The 24,416-nt window shown below is 36.1% G+C and overlaps 2 protein-coding genes across 4 annotated transcripts; both read left to right on the forward strand.

Annotated features, from left to right (window-relative positions):
* The first annotated feature begins 21 nt into the window (after positions 1-21).
* Positions 22-15,538, forward strand: ap2b1 (adaptor related protein complex 2 subunit beta 1). 2 transcript variants are annotated; one of them, XM_024265990.2, is made up of 22 exons: positions 22-193; positions 1,624-1,678; positions 2,329-2,434; positions 2,551-2,686; positions 2,909-3,154; positions 4,283-4,473; positions 4,557-4,778; positions 5,011-5,131; positions 5,351-5,446; positions 5,773-5,888; positions 5,984-6,149; positions 6,312-6,410; positions 6,733-6,992; positions 7,866-8,058; positions 8,657-8,698; positions 9,623-9,775; positions 10,053-10,198; positions 10,287-10,416; positions 11,905-11,989; positions 12,190-12,276; positions 13,185-13,339; positions 14,308-15,538. In XM_024265990.2, the coding sequence occupies exons 2-22, from the start codon at positions 1,642-1,644 to the stop codon at positions 14,380-14,382; spliced, it is 2,862 nt and encodes a 953-aa protein (XP_024121758.1). In that variant the 5' UTR covers positions 22-193; positions 1,624-1,641; the 3' UTR covers positions 14,383-15,538. The 2 variants fall into 2 exon arrangements, with proteins under 2 accessions (XP_024121758.1, XP_036071061.1); XM_036215168.1 differs by lacking the exon at positions 22-193 and having other exon boundaries at positions 1,628-1,677; positions 2,327-2,434.
* Positions 15,539-17,204: 1,666 nt separating this feature from the next.
* On the forward strand, positions 17,205-24,387 carry hepacamb (hepatic and glial cell adhesion molecule b). 2 transcript variants are annotated; one of them, XM_024266522.2, is made up of 7 exons: positions 17,235-17,432; positions 18,955-19,296; positions 21,452-21,733; positions 22,741-22,834; positions 22,905-22,978; positions 23,696-23,769; positions 24,068-24,387. In XM_024266522.2, exons 1-7 carry the CDS (start codon positions 17,348-17,350, stop codon positions 24,194-24,196), a joined length of 1,080 nt encoding a protein of 359 aa, XP_024122290.1. In that variant the 5' UTR covers positions 17,235-17,347; the 3' UTR covers positions 24,197-24,387. The 2 variants fall into 2 exon arrangements, with proteins under 2 accessions (XP_024122291.1, XP_024122290.1); XM_024266523.2 differs by lacking the exon at positions 23,696-23,769 and having other exon boundaries at positions 17,205-17,432.
* The last annotated feature ends 29 nt before the right edge of the window (positions 24,388-24,416 follow it).

The raw sequence follows: 24,416 nt of genomic DNA on the forward strand, positions 1-24,416 counted from the left end.
CCGTGTTTGTGCTCCAAAACAAATGAAAATAAGAAACAAATTGGTAGGAAGGGTTCAGTAGGAAGTTTTCCAGTCTCCTACGACCGTGAACGCACCATCTCTATCCCGATTCTCCATCTTTTCCACCAAGCACAGGACCAACCTTCGTCTTGGACCTCTTGGACTATTTTCCGGCCCACGTAACCACAGCCAGGTATTTAAAATGTAAAACTTTAAAGAATCACGCAAATATCTACTCGTTTATTTTACATTTATTTTTGAGATAGTCCAACTGCAGAGTTGCTCCTATCGTCGGTGATGAAACTGGGCCGCTGCTCGCGTTTACATTTACATTTTGAAGTTATTTTTTTTTTAGCCAAAAACGCGTCACATACAGCCACAAAGAAACCGTCGAAATAAATACCCAGACATTTGTGTAAAATTTGCATTTTGACTGTTCATCATAAATTGAAAAGACCGTGATGCGTTTAGCCTTTTAGCTAGTGCTAGCAAAGAATAATAGCTGTGGCTCAGTTCTAGCTAACGATTTGTTTCGGAGAGGACAAACGGCGAAAAATGTCGATTTTTGATGCCGCACCTCTAAAATTATTTGTTTGGCTTTCAAAACAGAGTAATGAGTTGAAACCGGAAAACATGTAGCAATCGCGTAATGTCAAAAATTAGCGTCATGTCTCTCCGCTGCAAAAAGTAGGGCGTAAAGGAAAATAGTAGGTTCATTCATTTATTGCTGAACGTTTTACGTTTGTGGCCTTTTCGGGGATTTATTGTAAATACGCTCAACCAAAGATCACTGACTACAATATTTATTCATCTTTTTATGATTGCTAAAGACAAAAACACCAAATGTTGAGTCAATGGGCCTGGCTCTTACTGATAAACGTGTTGGTGCTGCATTTTAGGACTAAAAAACCCCCAAATATGTCCGTTTTGTGTAAACTACAAACCCAATAGTCTAATTTGCCTCTTCAGTCAATATGTTGATGTGAACAAGAGTTTTGCATTTGAAATATTTTCTATGATCCTTTTCTGGTGTGTCGTTGTGATTGTATGATTGAGAATGGAGATATTAAAAGTTTTCTGCATGTCAAACACACAGGAGAATGTATAATTGTGCCCATATTTGTTTTCTTAAGCATTGAACCTACAGCAGTTTTTTGTTCAAACATGACTATATATTTAAAACGTTTTCATTCAAATAGTCCTCAGCTTTTGTTAATTTACTAAATTCACTGATTTTTTTTAGAAGTACTGAAATTAAGATTTATTTTTTGCATCTTCTCATTGTTTTTGAATGTACTAACTTTTCTTTATTAATGTTCAGCACTGTTTTTGTTATATTGTTCATGTGGATTTTCACATTTGTTATTGGTTTAAAAAAAATCTATTTCTGTAAGCATAGTTTTTGTGTAGCATACATATTTTATATACATTAAGTTAATATTAAATAAATATAGTTCATTTTACTCAACTTAAAAGGAGGGGATGGTTTAGATATTTTTTGTTTTTAAATGCTTTGACGTTTAGTGAAGCAATAGTCAAAATAAATTGTTAAAAAATATAGAGCGTGATTGTCTCTTTTTTTATTTATTTGTTACATATTTATTCATTTATCCTTTTTTGCAGACTTTAAGGACCACAATCATGACGGACTCCAAATATTTTACTACAAACAAAAAAGGTGAGTGGGAAAATGTGGGAAAACACACAAAATCTTGCACTTATTCTAACTTCAAGTCCCATTTTGACATATTTAGATTTATTATAGAAGTGCTTAGTGGTCTTTTAATTGTGATAATTCATTTTTTTTTGCCAAAATCCAATAACTGGTCATTTATTTAGGACGTAGTTTCTGACATCCATATGTTTAACTCTCTCCTGCTAGATCTCACAACCTAACATTACTTCTACAAATAAAATGACGAACAATATTGGAGCTATCCAGCTGTACAGTTTTGAGCCAGATGGCCGCTCAGATGAGAAAGTAAAAACATTCATGGATGTAGTCGTCTACATGTGGATGCATCAGAATTGAGTGGAGCAGTGAGCTTGTGGCTTTCTGTAGTATCTTCTATGTCACACCTATAAGCTGTTTCCAGCTGCATTTTTGCATCTGCTCCTAATTCACAATGATTTAAAAAAAAAAAAACAGAAATGCCATTCAAGCTTAATTTTTTTGTATATATGTCCTCCATCATGGGAAAAATGCCACAAAAACTTGATAAAACCCCAAAAATCATTTTTTTGTCTTTAAGCTAGTGTAAAATGTATACAAAATGTATATTGACCATTTTAGAATTTATAACGGCTGCCGTACAATCTTTTTTACAGGGGAGATCTTTGAACTGAAGGCAGAGCTGAACAATGAGAAAAAGGAGAAAAGGAAAGAAGCTGTGAAGAAAGTCATTGCAGCCATGACTGTTGGCAAAGACGTCAGGTACATGAAATACATCAACTCTTCTCTTTCTATTGGAGAGCTCTGATTAATTCACAGACAACACCTCTGACTACTCTATGCTATTGTTTAATCATGTCCTTCTGTTTTGCTGCCAGTTCTTTGTTTCCAGATGTGGTCAACTGCATGCAGACGGATAACCTGGAGCTGAAGAAGTTGGTCTACCTCTATCTGATGAACTACGCCAAGAGCCAGCCTGATATGGCCATCATGGCTGTCAACAGTTTTGTCAAGGCAATTACCGTTTTTATGTAATGTATTTGAGCTCATGTAGAATGTAAGCCCAACAGTAAATACTTAAACCAAGTGTCTTTATTAACACAAGACACAAGAATTGTTGTGTATTCTAATAAAACAAAAAAAATCAATATCAAGAAAGTTTTTTATTTTTAATCAAATCTGGACGCCATATGATTTAAATGTAAACATTTTTATCCCTTTTCTTTTGCTATACAGGACTGTGAGGACCCCAACCCTTTAATCCGAGCTTTGGCAGTCCGCACCATGGGTTGCATTCGAGTGGACAAAATCACTGAGTACCTGTGTGAGCCGCTGAGGAAGTGTCTGAAAGACGAGGATCCCTACGTGAGGAAGACGGCGGCTGTCTGCGTCGCTAAGCTCCATGACATCAATGCTCAGATGGTGGAGGACCAGGGTTTCCTGGACTCTCTGAGAGATCTGATTGCCGACTCAAACCCCATGGTGTGTGTTCTGACTTACTTCTACATTTTATGACTTAAAAAGTAATGGCTGTATTACAGTGATGTGCGATGAGGTTTGTTGCTAGTGAGGCATTATATGATCCTAATAAATTTACCAACTATTTATTCATATCTCAAGCTGCCTTCTTTCAATACATATACCTGAAACTTATTGGGTCAGAGAAGATTTTAATTGTTTCGCTGCTACAGACCATGGCGGATGCTTTTTTCCATTCACTCCACAAACACACAGAATTCTCACACTAGTCTAACTTTCACTTATAAATGAGGTCCATACGCCTCTTCTTCTGGGCAAAAATGTCAATGACTGTGTTGTCAAAATGCTCCTTTTCATTTTAGAAGCATTTTGAAACCGTTTTCAAACGTTGAAGCCCTTAAACTCCCACTTTAGTCTTCATATTTTTATTGAACGTTCAATTGTAAGAAACTTTTGGAGCTGAGATATTACATCTGTCAGAGCAAAACATAGAGTTATAACAATAACATAAAAGGACTCTTGTTGAACTTTATTGGCAACAACGGAATAACAAATGTGAGCTCACAAGTGTCCTCTATATTTGCAGCAGAGCTACTGTCTGCCACACCTTATGTCCTTTCAGTGTGGTTTCCTGTCAGATCCAAACAGTAAATAAGGGATGTCTTTATACGGAAAGTAATGCCTCATCTCGCAGCCTATGCTGTCATTGAATAGAAAAATACCCAAAATATGGAGATTTTTTATCATAAACATTATTGAAATTATTTGAATAGTATAGAAATTGCATTTGTAGCTCAAATTAATTAGCAAATATTTATAATATCATCAGTAGCCTGTATATCTTATGACTACTCTTCACCTAATTTTGGTATTTATTTTTTAAATAATCTTTTGAATAAAATCTTAAGCATTTATTTTTTTACTAAAATTTCCTTACAAAAGAAGTTCAGATTTTTGCCTCTCCTTCTTTTCCAGGAAACGTTTACATAGATGATTAACTCTGCTATCTTACTTGTAACTTAGTCATCAATTTTTGATGCTGTTTGACTTGACTTCAGATGTACTGTTATCAAAGCGAGAGCTGTTAATGTAAAAGTCTCAGTGAAACTGAAATCCTCTTGTGTTCTTAAGGTTGTGGCCAACGCTGTTGCTGCCCTGTCAGAGATCAGTGAGTCCCACCCCAACAGCAACCTCCTGGACCTGAACCCGCAGAACATTAACAAGCTGCTGACAGCTCTGAACGAGTGCACTGAGTGGGGACAGATCTTCATCCTGGATTGTCTCTCCAACTACAACCCAAAAGATGAACGTGAAGCTCAAAGGTAACTAAAACTGCTGTCTTCTTTTGCATCCATTTTGTCGTTTTTTTTTTTCTGGCTCACATTTTCCTGCTTTTCTTTCAAAGCATCTGTGAGCGAGTCACTCCCCGACTGTCCCATGCCAACTCGGCAGTGGTTCTGTCTGCTGTCAAGGTTCTCATGAAGTTCTTAGAGCTGCTGCCCAAAGACTCCGACTACTACAACACGCTGCTGAAGAAGCTGTCCCCTCCGCTGGTTACCCTGCTCTCCGGAGAACCAGAGGTCCAGTATGTGGCTCTGAGGAACATCAACCTCATTGTTCAGAAGAGGTGTGTGATCAGAATGTGTCAAACTGCACTTAAACAATTGATGAAGAAATTTAGCTAAAAAGTTAACTGAGAAAATATGTTTTTATCTTGTATTTTTGCAGCAATTTTAACATTGAAAAGTATCTTAATGGCCTTACAGTATTATAACAACTATTTATGAACTTTATTTAGCAGAGGTGCACCAAACACCAGATTGTACAACTAAATATTTACTGGCTAAAATGTTGTTCAGGCCTGAGATCCTCAAACAGGAAATCAAGGTGTTCTTCGTCAAGTACAACGATCCCATCTATGTGAAACTGGAGAAACTGGACATCATGATCCGCTTGGCCTCCCAGGCCAACATCGCCCAGGTATCTTACATGAGAACCAACTCAACATGATCTGTGTTATCTGATCCGTGTTAAAAATGAGACATTTTTGAAGATTGAAATATAATGGATTTCAGAGTGACTGTCTTAGTTTTAGAGCCATTATTTGGTTTATATCCAAAGAATGTGTGTTATCTACGCAGCACTGACAGGAAGTGACGTTTAATTCGAATTAAGCTAATTTATTTGGTGTACTTGCAGGTTTTGGCTGAACTGAAGGAGTATGCCACAGAGGTAGACGTTGACTTTGTGCGAAAGGCCGTTCGAGCGATCGGACGCTGTGCCATCAAAGTGGAGGTAGGAGATGTCCCATCATGCTGGACGCTGTAAATCTTTTTTGTCTGTTTTTCATCATCTGTGTTTAAATTTGACTATCTGGCAAATGTTTATTTAATCTCCAAGCAGACGTGCACAGGGTGAGTTTTGAATTATCTCTGAAGGAAGTGAATACTTTTGTTGTTGAAGTAGAATTAGTTTCTTTAGTTGTTGTCAATATGTTATAGACTGTATGTATTTAATGAATACTTCCATTTATTAGATGACTGTTGAAAGTGCAGCTGAAAACGTTATATTTGTGAGTTTCTTTAACGAAGACATGCTTCATGTTTGCTGTTCCTCTCCAGCAATCCGCTGAGCGCTGCGTCAGCACCCTGCTGGACCTGATCCAGACTAAGGTTAACTACGTGGTTCAGGAGGCTATTGTGGTCATCAGAGACATTTTCCGCAAGTACCCTAACAAGTATGCACCTCATCATATTTGTTTTCAGATTTAATATTATAAGCTGTCTGTTGCTGTACTTCCTGGCTTATCGCTAACCAGTTGATGTTTTTCAGGTATGAAAGCATCATCGCCACCCTGTGTGAGAACCTGGACTCCCTGGATGAGCCGGACGCTCGGGCGGCCATGATCTGGATCGTTGGGGAGTATGCAGAGAGGATTGACAACGCGGACGAGCTGCTGGAGAGCTTCCTTGAGGGTTTCCATGATGAGAGCACCCAGGTGAGGTCACAGACAGACACTCTAGCAATGGAAAGAATGTCTTAAGTGAAACAGTCGTTTAGCTCTCTCCGTCCTGTTTTGATTCCCTGATACTCTAACGTAACATCTTTAGATAATCTCAGTGGCCTTGATGCTAATTTTAATATCTGTTTTTTGTTGAAGGTCCAACTCACTCTGCTGACTGCTATTGTGAAGCTGTTCCTTAAGAAGCCGTCTGAGACTCAGGAGCTGGTGCAGCAGGTCCTCAGCCTGGCTACTCAGGTACATGCTGTTTATTGTTAAGATTTTTTTTCCTTTTCTTTCCCCTCAACAGCACTTTGGTTTTTACTTACCTCTATGCAAAGATGCTCAAGTTCTAAATGTTTCACAAATTTTCATTATTTAGATGTTAGTGCTGCAAAAAGTATCGAAATATTTGGATATTGGTTCACAAAAATTTAAGTATGAATATTTATTAAACATCTTAAATAGGTGATTTAAATGAATTAAAGCTTTTTGTTTTTGACAGGACTCTGAAATCTACTTGTAGAATCATCAAACCTCCAGTTAGTTTGACTGTGTTTTTAATTTCTTTAATTTCTAGGACTCTGACAACCCTGACCTCCGTGACCGAGGCTACATTTATTGGCGTCTGCTGTCCACTGACCCTGTGACCGCCAAAGAGGTGGTGCTGTCAGAGAAACCGCTGATCTCTGAGGAGACGGATTTGATCGAGCCCACGCTGCTGGATGAGCTCATCTGCCACATCGGCTCCCTGGCCTCCGTCTATCACAAGCCGCCCAGCGCCTTCGTGGAGGGAAGTCATGGAATCCACAGGAAACACCTTCCTGTTCAGCACAGCAGGTCAGACGATCACAAATGTATCACCAACATTTTAGGAGGGTACATCGCTGCAAAAGAATTAACCAACCAAAATTAGGGTTTTCTGTATTTTTATGTGAATTTCATGCAAACACACAGGTAAAAAACATGATTTCATTTTAAAAAGGTTATTAAAACAATTGAAAGAGCATTGTTGTTTGACAACTAAAATACAAGATATCTTTTGTGTAATTTGAAGTTTTGATATCTCTAAAATTGTGCTTTTAAAATCTATCTGTGAACTGAAAATGTTTCAGTTTGCATTTCAAAGCACAATTTAAACCACAAACTTACAAGACAGGAAGTTGCTCAATCTGAAGATGTTTCTGCATTTCACTTCATTTTTTTATGGTCAGATTTCCTGTGAAAATTGACCAAATGGAGAGGAAGCTGTAAATTAAAGTTAATTTCATTTTTCCTGTACTGTTATAGCAATAATTAGTCTTTCACAATAAGTGATTTATAGATGTGTAGCTATTAAGATGACCTATTTAAGACTTGAAAATGATAAAGTAAAATAAAAGTAGTCATTTAAAATAAAAAAATAATATGAACTTTATAAATATTTAAGTATTTTTACATATTTGATGTTTTGAGGAGTTTTGCCAATTAAGTTTTTTGATGGAATTTATTATTTTAGAAATTATAGTCAATATTGAAAGAAAGTTTTATTCCTTAGTTGGTTAATATATTGAATGAAGTGTTAACCAATCATTGCAGTTCTTTCTTAAACTGTCAAAATAAGTGAATTTCAATAATTATTCGTATCTTCTGTTTTACATTTGTGTTTATCATGACTGCGTCTCACCTGGTCCTCCTTGAACAGCTGACTCTCTCATCCTGTTGTCTCTGCAGCATTGATACCGGTGAAAGCCCGGTGAGTGGCGGTCCAGCTGCCGCCATGGATCAGCCGCATGTCATCCCCAGCCAGGGCGACCTGCTGGGAGACCTGCTGAACCTGGATCTGGGTCCTCCCGTCAATGTGCCCCAGGTGTCCTCCATGCAGATGGGTGCGGTGGACCTTCTGGGAGGGGGCCTGGACAGTTTGGTAAGCCTGAATTTATTAAATCATTAAAGTCATTAAACTTTGTTAAATCTATTATTTATTAATTAGCTTGTCATGTAAGCTCAGAACTGTTTCTGATTCTGATGTGGCGGATACATTTTTTTCTCCCAAATGATTCCTTTTTAAGATCATCATTTTTGAAAATGTTATTGTTGGTGAAATAAATCACTTCTGATGCATATATGATCATAAAGTTGAGCTGAGCAATCAAGTCAAAAATGGGATCTGAGTTTTGGAAAAACTCTGCAGTTTTTAGTAAAGACACTTTAATGGATAGCTTATAAACTCTGTAGTAGATGTATCATCTTTAAAAAATATCACTCAGATAAATGACATTAGAATATTTCAAAGCTACTAATGTTTTTGGTTCAAAACTATAAGAAGATTTTCCAAGTCTTTTCAGCTGGAATATCCTGATTTTTCATGCCGTTCTTCATGCAGTTGATGTTTTTGCAGACAGTCAGGCGCTCCTCTTGACGGGCTGCGGTTGCTAAGAACATCTCTCTCTGTGTTTGTGTGTGTGGTCTGTCTATGATGTTTGGATGCTTTCTTTGGGGGCATCTCGTCTTCTCTCATGTAGCTGGGGGGAGACCTGGGCGGAGGTGTTGGGGGAAGTCCAGCAGTAAGTCAAGTCATTCTGTTCCGCCTCCCGCTGTCCTGCTCGCTGCATGCTCTACTCACTTTTCTAATCGAACTCTTCGCACAGTTAATTTTTTTTTCTCTATAAGCTTTCATTTTATGATTTCATGTGTCTCTGCCCGTTGTGTGGAATGATCCCTTTGCTGTATTTCAGACAGTAAAAGCACACGCTTTGCAGTTTCTTTCACTTTATTTCTTTGAAAATATTTTAGTTGCTAACTTCTAATTCATTTCAGCTGCTATTGTCGCTATTGCTTTAATCTGTTGGTCTTGGATGATGTACTGGTTTAGGTTTTCAGCAAGTATATTTGCAGACTGCTCTCTTATTAGTGATCTATATTTCAAATTTATATTCTGTTTTTTCATTCACTTTAAGCTGATCCTGATTTGACCCCATTCTGGTCAACTGCACTATAGTTTTATTTTGCAGGAATGTGTAGTCACATTTTAGGATGTCATAAAAGATCTTTAAAAACTTTTAGTATTTCCTAAAAAATGCTCCAGAATGTTCTTTTATTTTGAAAAAAAATGTCTATATCAGCAACATTATATGTGCTTTTAATTAATCAAATACTTCTGTATGTAGTTTAGACATCAAACTTAAATTATAAATAACATTTTAGCATTTTTGACCACTTTTTTAGGCATTCAACAATTTTTTTTCATTCATTTTATGTAAATAATCTGTGTGTTTAGATTTACCTGTTTGTGTATTTTAAAGAAATCTCTGTGTTTAATGGGCTAAGACACACAAAACCACATAAAACTTTTTTTTTTTTGGTTCCTTTGTATTACGTTCAATCACAGAACTGATATTTTCCTTGATGTTTTTCTTTGTGGGTTTATAGGAACTCTGGTAACTATTTTTGGTTTGTTTGTTGGTTTGGTTTGTTTATTTCACTTTTAGGTTGGACAAAACTTCATTCCCTCATCCGTCCCAAGTACTTTTGCCCCCTCGCCCACACCTGCACCCCAGGCTGCCAGCAGCGGCCTGAACGACCTGTTTGAGCTTTCCACAGGGATGGCCATCACCACCGGAGGCTACGCCGCTCCAAAAGCAGTGAGTTCCCACGCCGTAGTCCCTGCAGCCGACTTTGATCGCTCAAAAAATTAAATATTTTATTTGATGTTGATTAGCTGAGGTTCTGATCTATTCATTTTGTCTCATTCTGTCTCCAAGATAGAGTCAGTTGGTTAACATTCATTTTGTAAGCACTTCACAAGTAAAGCTCTGGTGTTAAAGGGTTAAAAATATTTTAAGGGCAGAGCTCACACTCACACCCAACAGATCATAGTTATAGTGATTTTTATTCATAATTTGTATTTTTTTTAATCAGGTCTGGCTCCCTGCGGTGAAAGCGAAGGGTCTGGAAATTTCAGGAACGTTCTCTCGCCGCCAAGGTCACATGTACATGGACATGAGCTTCACGAACAAGGCCCTTCAGCACATGACCGACTTCGCCATCCAGTTTAACAAGAACAGGTTTGAGACGACTGAAGTGAAAGTGGTTCACCTCTGCTCATTTAGCTTCATCCTCACAACATGTTTTCCAATCTGATTGTTTGTGCAGTTTTGGGGTTATTCCCACCAGTCCTTTACCCATCCACACTCCACTGATGCCCAACCAGAGCATTGACATCTCTTTGCCCCTCAACACCATCGGACCCGTCATGAAGATGGACCCCTTGAATAATTTGCAGGTACAGGAGCCGTTTTACCACACATGGAAACTAAAATAAGATACATTTGAAGGATATTTGTAGTAAGAATATGCATTTTGGCTGCAACTGGTTAATAATATTTTGTCATTTTAATTAAAAAACAACACCATGTTGTTAACTTCCTGTTGTAACTTCTCGCGAGACTCTGTTCTATCGCGAGATCTCGGCACTTTCGTTTTGGGCGCGCTCTGCCCTGTGATGGCATGTGATGAGCGGGAGAGAAATAAATAAGTGCAAAGGAAACGAACGTCGTGTTTGTTGGATTTTTCAATGTAACATTTTTAGTCTCCAAATTTGTTTTCAAATATTTTTAGCATAAATTACTAAAGAGCAAAGCTGGTTGTTGAGGTTCCAGAATTTGCAATTACTGCCTAAATGCTAAAAAAAAATGTAAATAGCAATATAATATAGTCAAATGAACAGCATTAAATAAACCATTTAAATACACAAGAAAGAGAACAGCACATTTAGTTTTATAATATATAACTTCTAAACTAGTAATATATAGTTTGATGCTACTTTTTGTTTTGTTTGTTGTCATTTTGATGATAATTAATGAGTATTACACATGATATTATAGATATATCTGTTACATGATGTGTGATTCATGCTATTATTTACTGAAATAATGACATAATATTTTCTCAGGATAATCAATTAACACTGAATTTTGTTACTTGGGGGAAAAAAAGTATATTCCTCTAATTGAAATCAGATTGTAAGAATAATGCAAAATTATAAAATGAAATAACATAGGACGGGTGCTATTATACAAGATTGCTTCTTGCCACTTCTTGTCAAGCAATACGTTAGTAATCGCTATATTTAATGAATCAAATGTGTTTTCTTTTATTATTTTTTTTAATCAATGCATTTCATTTTTTCTGTAGTTTGATAAACCATTAATTTTTTTTCTTGTATTGTGTACAATTAATGCTTGAAATAAACCAAGTAATCAAATCAATGTCAAATACATCCAAATCCAAAACTGCTTATATAGATTTTTTTTTAATTTTCACCATCTAGCATCAAAATAGAAACAGAAAAAGAAGCAGAATTCTCTCTGACCAGTAAAGATTTGTATGTAATGAGCCAAAAAACGGCAGACTGAGGATTTTAAAACTGTAGTAGCCAAAATATGTATTCTGTAGTTTATTATGTAGTTTTATATATTTCACCCTTTTAAATCGTTAATTAGTGACACTTGGGTGAAAAGTTTGATAAACACAAGTTCATCAACTCACACAATGTAAACTTATAATTTTCTTCCTCTAAAAAAAAACTCTTACGTATTTATAAGAGAGAAAGCCTTCATAAATAAACTGAACCCATCAACTCTTCAGAAGGCTATAAAAACATTTCTAATGTGTGTATATATATATTAAAGTCAATTGAGATCTAGTTGAAGGAATATCATTGTCTTAAACTCTGAGCTACTTTCTCATTTGTCTGTTTTTCTTTGTGCAGGTGGCTGTGAAGAATAGCATTGACGTGTTTTACTTCAGCGTTCTCATCCCTCTCAATGTATTCTTTGTTGAGGATGGAAAAATGGGTATGAATGTTGTGTATTTGTAAAAATATTTCACTACAGAAAATCTATGGAATATTTTCACAAACAGATTCTCTTTAGGTTTACTGTAAGTGTTGTTGTTAAGTGTCCTAATTATGTTTTAATGGAATAAATAGATTTTATTATATTCACATATTTTTGTTTGTTTTATCAAAGTTTGTGATTGTTTTGACCCTCCTCAGAGCGACAGGTGTTCCTGGCGACATGGAAAGACATCCCCAATGAAAATGAGCTGCAGTATCAGATAAAGGACTGTCACTTAAATGCAGGTAAGTTACATATATTATTGTTTTTCTTCCAACATTAAATAACTTTTCATGGAGGTCAAGAAGACAACAGTTACTTGGCTTGATCCTATATATTATTACCTATTGTTCTTTATAAATGACTCTCTTGATTCATCTCCATCTCACATTTTTCTTTGTTTTTTTTTTCTTTTTCACCCGCATGCCTTTCTTTGGATTTGTCTGTTGTTTTTAATCTGTAACTAAATCCCAAATCCAACCTTTTTTTCTCTTACAAACTTCTCATTTAAGTGTTTTTGTTATCCTGGCAGCGGGATGGGTAAAAGTCACCCATAGTAGTTTGTTACTAAAGTAGTAGTATTACCTGAATCTCTTAGATGACCAACCGGTCATATTTCACCTAAACTCTCATGCTACATTCACACTGGGCTTGGAAACGTGTGTTCAAGCAACTATCTTCATTGAAATATCTATGTAAACATGCGTTAATGGGTGTTTCGGGGCTCCCAGGTTCAAAACTTTCATGTTCACGTGCCGCTATGGAAGTTTTTGGTCTGTTTTGGGCTCTACATACATAGTGCCAACTGGTTGTTAATTCATTCTGGAGGAGAAATAATAGTTATGATTTGTGTCCAGCGTGGAGCAAAATTTGCACCACTTTGACATTTTGCCTCTTCCTGCTGTAAGTACATGCGCTATTATCAGGTAGCGACATGCCAAAAGCATGTTCAAGAATGCCTGTTCTTGAATGCCCATCACATGACCGGTGTGTACGTAGCTTCATAGAATAAACGTACCCTTTGTAGGAAGCTTGAATTGGGTTTTGCATCAGCTTGTGTTTGTACCTATAGTGATGAGAGCTGCTTTTGTTTGTGTTTCTGTTTTCTCTAATAAGATGGTTTCATAATGTAACGTGGACTTTTGTGTTGCAGACACAGTGTCAGGAAAGCTGCAGAATAACAACATCTATACTATCGCCAAAAGAAACGTTGAAGGTCAGGACATGCTTTACCAGTCCCTCAAGCTGACCAACGGCATCTGGATCTTAGCCGAGCTCCGCATTCAGCCGGGAAACCCCAATTACACGGTACAGTGTTGGGTAGATTATGGGCTCTAATGTCATGCTGCCTTTTGTAATTAAATATTTATTTGAACTTTTATTTATTAAGGTAGAGATATTGCATATTAATTTACAAAATATGCATTAAAAACAAATACAAATCCAATCAAAATCCCTTGTTTATGGTGGGGAATATGTTCATAACTGATGAAATCCTCCAAGTAGGATTACATGTTTTAAGGCAGTAAAACTCCAGACTAAACAATTAATTTCCTTTTCTCAGACAGACGTGAACATTAGCACACTTTTCCTTTTTTGTTTAAACTCTTGAAGTTCAAACCGTCATAGAAAAATAAGTTTAGTCTATTAGAATGAATAAAAAGATCTGCTTGATTTATGTCAGTTTGGAAACCTGCACGCTGTCGGTACAAGAAACACGGTACAGAGGATTTACAACAATTGAACTGCCAATCAGGATGCAGGAAATGCACTGGTTTAAAAAAGAAAGCACACAAAGTTGCTTAAAAAAAATCAGTGAAACTGCAACAGGTGAACTGCGGTTGAAGGCCATGTGACACTACGCATAAATTGCGTGTATTTCACTGACGAAAAGTGGTCATACGTGGAAAAAGTGAGAATAGTTGTAAACTTTTACATTAAATTTTCACAGATATATTACGAATGAACCATGTAAAGACCACGGAAGAAGTACGAATAAACACAAAAAATATATAAACCTGCACTTCATTTCATTCAGAAATCAGCAGTCAGCACCCGCCGCAGGCCGTTGTGATGCTTTTGTTTTAACCCTTGAGATATATTATGGGGTCCAGGTGACCCGACCCTTATACTGATGTGTGATCTCTCCCATGACACATGTGGACAGGATTTTATGTCTGCCACGGACACCAGTGAAGATTAAAACCATTGAAAATGAAATGTCGGTTAATATTTACAACAGAAGGATGTAACGTGTTCTCTCTTTGTCTCCACAGCTGTCTCTGAAGTGCAGGGCCCCCGAGGTTTCCCAGTACGTCTATCAGATGTACGACTCTGTGCTGAAGAATTGATCGGTCTGCCCAGGCGACAACTCCTCTCTCCACTAACAACTTTCTCATTTCATCTGTGTGCAGTCGACTGCCAGAGTAAGAAAGCCCAAGCAGTAAACGACAGACGAGTAACATTAAATATCTTAGTTGTATTTTTCCTATAATAGATCTACGAGACAAATACGAGCCAGTACAAATGTATTATGAGTGATCACTGTCGCATTACCGAATCCTTTAATTCCATTTCTGGTTGAAATGTTTACCTCCCAGAAAAGCTGGCGTACCATTCCATCCTCAACTGAGTGTCTTATTGTTGTGACTGAGGAGGGGGGGGCGTCATGATGCTTTTGCGTGTGTGGCTTCGTCTCATACCAGCTAATATATTCAGCTTTTCTCAAAAGTTTCATTATTTTGAAAAAGAAAATCCTCAAATTGTTAGCCATGTTTAACATCATAAACAAATGTTGGTCAAAAATAAGTTTTCAGAAATCGAAGCAGCTGTTGTGTTCCTACAGTGCCACTCCATTTTACTCCTATTGCACAATAAATGTCCCAGTGATGCACATCTTTGTTTTTTTTCATCTACCTCTTTTTATGTTTTTGTTAGCTTTATTGATTCTTCATTTTATTCTGTGCTTTAACTGTCTTTTGAATCTCAGTTTCACTTTATGACAAGTCGGCCAAACCCACCAGACCAAGCATCGTGCAGATCCAGCGGTTCATATAGTGACATTGTGAAGTTTCCATGGTGTAACTTGAATAGATATTGTGCGCACACCCTTTTATTGTGTCGTGGTCCAGCAGTTGTAGAAAAGACATTAAACTTTTTTCTGGATGTAAATAAAGTGACGCTTTGCCTTTATTCCATCAGGTAATTTTCTTTTCCAGTGGATTGGTTGTGTTGTTTTCACTGTTTACTCCAATTTCTGCTTCATTTTTGTCGTCTCAAGCGTTCCCATTTCCTTTATTTTCATCCCCTCTTTCTCCTGCCTCATGCTTTTACTTTTCACTGAAGATTTACAATATATTCAAAAGTTGTTGCCAGCTAGCAAAGTACTAAAAGTAATATGAAAATGTTAAACGGAGCATTTCATGTATGATTGCTTAAAGTCTGTGTTTAAATAATGGGTTGTCACTGTACACCATTCTTATGTTAATAAATCTTGTGCAACCAGAACACTTCTAATGCATCATTATCTATAGAATGTGATGACACACAGAACAATTAACAAAAGTAAATTATGACAACAACATTAATACAACGAAATTTGAATTTTTTCTTTAGAAAGATGGGTGGCCTCAGCTTCGTTATATAGTGAGAGACAAAGTGAGTTTGCTCTGGTATGTTTCACAGTTCATAAACCAAAATATATATGTATATATTTGTAAAAAAAAAAAAAAAAAAAAAGAAGTGCAAAAATAGAAACACTAACTTCAATAGAAAAATAATTCTATCACTATGAGTCAGCAAAAGTAAAATTAAAAAATGGGATTCAATCCTGCAGCCTCTGCATGGGCAGTCGCCTCACCGGTTAAGTTATAATTTATTGAGTTAGAGCTTATCAACGGCTTTAGCTTCCTTACATAGTGAGAGACAAAGAAACTTGCATTTTTCATGGCCAAAACGCCGGTTTTTCCTGCAGTTTTCCTGGCAATTATTGAAGCTCTTGGCTTGCGGTAGAGAACAGCTGTGCGTCGGCGGGAAAACACGTGCGTCTCTGAGTCCTCTAAAGGCGGTTTTCTGTGCTCCACAGCAGCACTCATCCACAAATATTAGGGCAAGACTGCAACTCTGCATTTATGCATGCCTCATTAAGACTCGTGACTAAATGGAGAACTTTAATTATGTTTTGAAATATTTTTTTTTTCAAACACAGATTAAAGGTGAACTTGTGCGTCCTACATGTTAAAATAAGATTTAAGTGTATAGTGTTAGAGTGTGATTTTAAATGTTTTCTTGAAATGCATTACATTTTTGGTTTTAGAAGCAAGAAATATAAATTTTATAGATTTAAACTGTGATTGCGAGTCGAATAAACTCAGATTGTGTTCATCTGACCCCTTAAGTGGGTAATTATTAATATATCATGAATAGGCAACCCAAAATGATCAGTTAAAATAACCAAGCAAAAAGTTGGTCCCTTTTAAACCCCAGAGTGGGTTAAAAACAACCCAACGTGGGTTATTTCCAAGTGCAGGTCAAATTAATTTGAATTATTTGAAACAAATAACTCTCAAAGAGGATGATGGTGGGAGCTGGAACTGCATGTCGGTTCTCTTCCATGTTCTGACAGAATAGTCCAATGTTGACATTGAAATTCATCGCCAATCAACCTAAAAAGCATGTCTTTGGACTGTGGGAGGAAGCTGGAATGTCCGATGAAAACCCACGCATACAGAAGAAGAACATGCTAACTCCACATGGACCGGGCCGGGATTTGAACCAGGACTTTCTGACTAACCACTGCGCCAATTGTTGCTGTCTGAAGGGCATTTCGAGTTTCAGATTTATGACACTTGTTTAGTATGGGTAAATTAACTAAAAAAATAAGGAGCCAGAGCCTGAATGAAGATGGGAGAGGTTCAGAATCCGCATTGTGTGTTGATTTCTAGCTCACAAAACTGTCTTTTTTTAAGAAAAAACTACACTTTAATTATACATGACAAATTGCCAGTTTATAAAAACATTTCCCCTTTTTTTTTTCTTGAAATTTCTAAATACTTTGCTATATTTTTATTCTTTTGACACTTAATACTTTCTGTTATTATGTCGTTTTTTTCCCCACAAATAATAAAAAGCTTTATTTCTCGCGTTCCTCCACACTCCGACACATACACACACTTTTTGTCTCGCTCCAACAGTGGCTTCAGAGAACAGTGCGTCCTCAGTGCCAGCACGGCCTGAATGAATGACTGTGTCCTTCGCCCTGCCCAGAGTCACAAATCATGCTGACTGTCGTGAGAAAAACAAAGCTAGAGACCCAAGATGCAAGCAGAGAAGAACTTCTCTCCAAAACCTAAAGAGAATTGCCTGATTTTATCATTCATATGTTTTGGTTTCCTACATTCAGGTATGTGACACATTTTTAAATTAATATAACCCCTGCTGTGCAGGTTTAACTAAAAAAATGCTTAAAAACAACAAAAATATGAACTTACACACACACATATATATATATATATATATATATATATATATATTTTATAATCACCAAGCCAAGTTTTTGTTTTGTTCAGCAGCTTCCAAAAATGAAACTCAAGACAGGGTAGCTTTACTTTAAATATTTTTGGCCAAGTTAAAGTCAAATAGTAGCAAACTACATTACTAAGAGTAAAAAAAAAAAAAGTACTAAGTAGGTCAATAATCTCAGATTTATGGCCAAAAAGTGTATTTATAAATTTTGAAAAAACGTAATGGATAAGAACATGATTTTGTTTAAACTTTATTGAAACAAGAACTTTCTGATGTGTAGGATAAAAGTAATGTGTAGATGGTGTGCCAATTCTGACAATATTTCAAATAACTTTTCTTAATTTTTTTTATATTTAGTTGTACTGATCACACGTTTGACACTATTATGCATCACAGCTCTTTTGCAAACTCTAAAAACAACAAACTCATTATCTCTGAATGAGCTTTTGTAATTTTGTTATAAATGCATTGATTTGTATTTGTACATAGACTGAAAAACACAATTTTATTTCTAGCTGATGCTGAATTAAATTAGAACTTTTGGTAACTTTGGTGATATTTTACCACATTTGTGGAATAAATGCCATAAAAGTTACAAATGAGACGAGTAAACAGCTCTTAGGATTACACTAAATTTTCTTAACCACAATTAATAATATATAATTGTGAAAGTTGAATGTTTTTAAATACAATAGTTGTCACATATTTTTGTTTAATGTTTTTTCTGTTTGTGAACAGACAATAAAGCTACAAGAACCCTCTTAAAGGAAGCTTTTGTGTGCTTCTAAAATGCATTAATCTCTTTGCATATATCTTGTACTCTGGTTTGATGCCACAGTGATTTTTTACAGGGAGTACCAGAGTTAGAGTCTATATGTGCATTTCCATTGTGATCACTACAACATGCTTTCACTGCTGTTGGCTGGAGGATCACTGATCTGCTGTTCCTGCAGAGCTCACACCATGTCTGAATTGCTCTCAGTGCTCTTTTCATGAACTGCCAAAGAGGAACATTTGAGCAACAATTCTTACTTTTGTTTGGTAATGCATACAGGCTGCTGTTACCATGGTAATGAAGATCTGGCATGCAAACTGCGAGGAGGATTGTATTGTAGTTATGTTTTAGTCAAATATTTTTGACTGATTTATTTTGAGCAATCAAATGAAAAATTACTAAAGACGACAAACTAGAAATATTTATTTATACATAGATATAAACATAGAGGTGTATTTTTGCTTCCTGATGTTTTTGCAACTTTAAAGATGATGGAAGTTGTGTTTTGAACATGTTCCTGTGGCATGTGTGAAAGTCATGCAAAGTACTTAAAATTGTTTTTCAATTGAGCTTTCATTTCAGTAGAAATTCACTGCAGGTCCTGCTTCTCTGTCACTGTTTGCAGGTGAAGTGCTGGCAGTGAACATGACCATCTCTGACTCTGTCATCAGAGGATCGGTTGGAGGGGAGGCTCTTCTGTCTGTCCGTTACAGCAGTTTCAGCCTCGACCCACCGGTCATCAAGTGGCAGCTCCAGAGGGAGAAGTCCGTCACGGTGGTCCAGTCTATTGGAACAGACATCATTGGAACCCTGAGGCCGGAGTACCGAGACCGCATCCTGGTGTTTGAGAACGGCTCCTTGCTTCTCCACAACCTCAGACTGTCCGATGATGGAACTTATGATGTGGAGATCTCCATCACAGACGACACCTTCACAGGAGAGGGCACCATCATGCTTTCTGTGGATGGTAGGAAGGAAGGTTTAGTGCTCATTATTTTTATTTTTTTAGTGTGTGGCCCCAACACAAATCTGGTTCTAACGTTTTAATTAAAGATTATTTGACAAATCCTTTCCTGTTTATACTAGAAAACACTAAGCTGCAAAACTCATAAAGTAAAATTAGCGACTACATAACTATATCAGGATTTTGAGCTTAAAATGATCTGAAAATAGTTACTGACTCTGAACTCTCAGGATTACTCAGATATTACAGACAAGTAACACCTGTTCACCTTCATTTGCCTCAAATCCTGTCTCAAAGACCCACTCCAATGAAAATTGTGTTTTAAACATAATTTTTAGGACATTATTATCATGACGAATGAAGAAAATTAAGCTCAAAATAGTATTTCTGAATATTTCCTTATCCAAATTGTTGTGAAACAGGAGCAGACAAAAAGATGCAGTTGTAAAAAGCTTGTAGCTTTGACGTAGGTGCTACAGTCGGAGGGGTTGTTAGCTAGCAAGAGGTAGTGTCAACAAAAGGGATGATGGGAAATTTGGCAAGGCTTACACCTGGCCAACAGGCCCGCCCACAACTCAGAGGTGATTTTCTAATAAATTACTTATACTCTGCAAAAATTATGTCCAAGAAAACAATGCAAGTTTTTTCATTTTTGGCTAAAACTAGCAAAATCTTAATTAAAAGACCTCTGGGAACGCTTTGAAAACAGATCAAAAGATGATCAGAGTGGGACTTTTACAGTCCAAACCAATGAATGAAGTCAGCTTTTTTTTTATTCTGAAGTCTTACTCAATCACAGAGTTATTTATTTGTGTCTGTTCTGATTGTAGGCGGGGGAAACAATGTCAGGAATCTTTTGAGTTCGTTGGACATCATCAATCACTTGGATGTGCTGGCATGTTGTGTAACCGTTTGGAGAAAGAATTTCAAACTCTTCAAGAGCGCACGGCTCACGGAGCCCACTTCCAATGCAGCAGATAGAGTTACCACAGTGCTGTTCTGTTTTCATGAGGCTGTGTTCATTTGTCCACAACAGGAGGAGAAAGAGGAGGAAGGAGTCCGCTTCGTTGTAAAGAAAGAGACGTTTACGACATTACTCCAGCATTTATCTATGATTATATAAATCTATTCTTAGTAAAGAACAACTGATGGGTTTGTTTGAACTCTTAAATCCCTCTTAAATATATATACTAATATTTATACTTTAATAAGGTTTGCGTTCCCTAAAACCTGCTGACAAACAACTAAGTTACAACTTTAGATTTATAAATTTAAACAGTGTTTAGATATTATTGAATGTACAGGAACCAAGTTATCATCTCTAACTTTGTTTGCTGAATTTATCCTCACAATTTCACATAAAAAGCAACCAAAGAATGGAAAATTACCTAAAAAAAAACTAGTAAAAAACTTCAGCAATAAACAGTTTTTCAGCATCACATATTAAAAACTATAGAACTGTTTCAATTAAAACAGACAAACTGCAAATATATTCAAGTTTACCTTTTTTTAAAAATAGTTTTGTCTATATTTCTTTTATTCTTAAATCAACACCTCCCATGTTAATGCAGTTCTGGCTTTTAAAAATACAGTTATAGCTCTTTCTTTTCTTGATGTATTGGTATTTTTATTAGCAAAGTTTATATGTAACTTTGAAAAATTACTTGTAAACTTTAAAATCAGTTATGTAACAAAACTTTAACCCATTTTTTTTTTTTTACAATTGATTAACTTTTTCATGTTATAAAAAGGGGATTTTTTGTGGAGACGGATGATTATGACAATGTAAATAAAGAAGTTTAAATTAAAAAAACAAACATACATTAATATTTATTATAATAACAATAATCATTAATTTAAAAATATTTTACCAGAGTTGAATTTCAAGTCCTTCATAACATAAATATGAAAAAGCTAATAAATTAATTTAGTTTATGAATTCATTCCTTTCAAGGAACCATTTCCAAAAAGTAGTTTAAATGTACTACAACTATACTTAGTCCTCTTATCAAAAAGTTTAAACATCCCATACTTGCTCTACCTATACTCAAAAATACTTTACAAAATATAATTTATTACCACTGCTGAGGGAAAACCTTAGTTGTTCTGTTTTGTACACACCCAAAAAAATATATATATTTGTTTGTTTTCTTCTCAGAGCCCATATCAAAGCCTTCCATCCACACAGAGGCTTTCTCCGTCCTGGAGCTCAGTGAAAATGTGGTCCTCAACTGTTCCCATGACAACGGAACCAGGACAGAATACAGGTGGTCCAAAGGTGGAAAGCCCCTGACAAACGAGAGCCGCTTCCTGCTGTCACCGGATCAGAAGCTGCTGACCATCAAACGGGTGTTGATGGCGGATGATGACATCTACAGCTGCACCGTGGAGAATCCTGTGGGCAGCATGACCAGCCTGCCAGTCAGACTGGCTGTGTACAGTAAGCCACTGTGGTCCACTGCAATTCCACAGTTTAGAAATAATATAAAGATGCAACACTATAAGTAGATATATAGCATTACCTGCGATAGTGTAAATGTGAATGCTGTAAGCTGAATGTTACCACTGAAATTATGACTTTATAGCTGAAAATTATGAAACTGATGGCTAAAAATGCTGAAGCTGATAGCTTGCCAAAATATTAGCTAGATGCTAAAACTGCCAAAAAATTAGAAAAAACGTCTAATTTTGACAAAATGGCTATCATGAAGCTGAAAAATAACGTAAATGCGAAATTTCCCTAAATAACTTAAAAAGTTACATTTTTACAAACAGATAGCATAATGTTAAATTATTAGCTAAACTTCAAATTTGGCTAAAAAACTCAAAAAGTGTCAAATTTTTTGATAAAACAGCTAGCATAATGCTATAATATAAGCTAAACTCCAAGTTAGAATAAATAACTGCAATAATGTCTAAATAAGTGAGAAATAAAACCTAGCATTTTGCAAAATTAAAAGCTAAATTCCAAATTACCCTTAAAAACCAAGCAGTAGCAAAACATTTCAAAGTTTAATGCTGTCTCTAGCTGAAATTAGACAGACGTTCATAAGTTTCAAAGTGCAACTTCTCATTCATTTCCCAAGGGGCATATTTGCTCAAAATTTCAAAAACTAAAACGTTTATATATACCAAAAATAAAAGCTGTAATATCCTGAACAAGTTGAACGTTTTGATATCAAGATTGCTGAAAGTGTGATTTAAGTCGATAAAGGTACGGAAAGGAGAATCACTATTGTGTCAATGCTTTGTAGCATTCACACAACTATTAATATAACACAGCTGTATATATACACCGCAAGCAGGGATTTGATTTTGATTTACTGTACGGTTGAAAAGCTACAAATTTAGTGTTTAGGCGTCACCGGTGACGTTTGAATTTTGGCTTGATTATTCTAGATGTTTGTTTATGCGTTTCATGCTTTGTTGCTGTTTGTGTCCCATCAGAGAGAAGCTCCCTTTACGTCATCCTTTCCACTGGAGGGATCTTCGTCCTCATCACTCTGGTGACGGTGTGTGCCTGCTGGACTCCTTCCAAAAAGTAAAAATCCATAAAAAGTTAAATTCTCTTGAGGAAAAAACATCAGACACTAAACATTTCACAATTTCAGGCCAAGACAACAACGCAAAAAGTCTCAATCAAGAATCTATGACCTCCCCTATCAGAAACCAACAAGTCACCGAGGTAAAGTATAACTTTTTAGTTTGTTTTAAATTAAAATTCTGAATGTCTAATAGGGCTGCCACGATTAGTCGACTAATTGGCGATTAATCGACTATTAAAATAGTCTACGACTAATTTAATAGTCGTTACTTTATATTATATGGAGTCAGAAAGTTGTAAGTTATAATGGCATTCTGCAAGTTTTTTGGACTCTTTTGGCATTTATGAAGGTTTTTTAGGCTCATTTGGAGTTTAGCTGATATTTCGGCAACACAATAGCTATTTTGGCTAATTTAGGAATTTTTCAGTTTTTTATGATAATTTGGAGTTTAGCCAATATTTCAGCTGAATGCTATCTATTTTGACTAATTTAGGTTTTTTTCAGCTTTTTAGGCTGATTTAGCATTCAATCAATATTATAGCTGGCGATCAGCTTCAGTGTTTTCAGCTATTAGCTTCAGCGATTTCAGCTATCAATTTCAGCATCTTCAGCTATCAGAACTAGCATCTTCAGTGGCCAAATTCAGCTTACAGCATTCACACTAGCATTATCACAGGTAATGCTATATATCTAATTTTTAGGTAGTTTTAGGCTAATGATAGTTTGCACATGACCCAATTAGTTGACTAATCAGAAAACATAATTGGTGATTTTTCAAATATTATTTGTGGCAGCACTAATGTCTAATAAAAGAAAAACAATATAAAAATTGTTTAATTTATTGTACTCTGTCACAGATAAGGGGCACCCAAAAATACCTCAGCACAATGGGATAAAAACAGTGACTTCCCTTTACATCCTTCAGGAAAAGGTATGACATTTAAAATTCTGATTTTATTACTTTTAAGTGTTAAATTGAGTGAGATAACCCAACAAAACACCCTCCTTTTCCCAACCAACATACTTTTATACACTTAATGTCTAAATACTTCAACTTTTAGACACTTGAAGGTCTTTAAATTTAACAGCATTTAATAATAAAAGCAGATAATTTGCTTTTTTATTTAGAAGAATCACAATTTTTATGGTTTCAAAGCCAAATCAACATCAGTGAGGGACTGTGTGTATTTTATCAGCGGACTTGATTTAGATTTATCTTTCTGTGACAGGAACCCTCATTAGACGGTTCCATCAACAGCATTGAATCTCCTGAGTTTATCAATCCTCCAAGCTACACCACCACTCTGGAGCACTCCCTCCCCAAGTCAGCTGGGCCAGCGTCCTCTAAGTTTACCTGACACCCCAAACATATGTATTTATGTATGAGTACCACAAGTGAGGGGTCTTAACATCTCATCATACTGTTGTCTGTGAAAAGCCCAGTCTTTGAACCATTTTGGGGCATTTGTCTTGATTTTTTTTACTGCTTTAGTTTGATCAAGCTTTCTGTTTTTGTTGTTTTTAAATAAAATTTACTTTTGAATGTGTTTGCATGGTTTGTCTTGTCTCTTCACATCA

This window comes from Oryzias melastigma, linkage group LG14, assembly GCF_002922805.2.
Source record: "Oryzias melastigma strain HK-1 linkage group LG14, ASM292280v2, whole genome shotgun sequence".
NCBI lineage: Eukaryota > Metazoa > Chordata > Actinopteri > Beloniformes > Adrianichthyidae > Oryzias > Oryzias melastigma.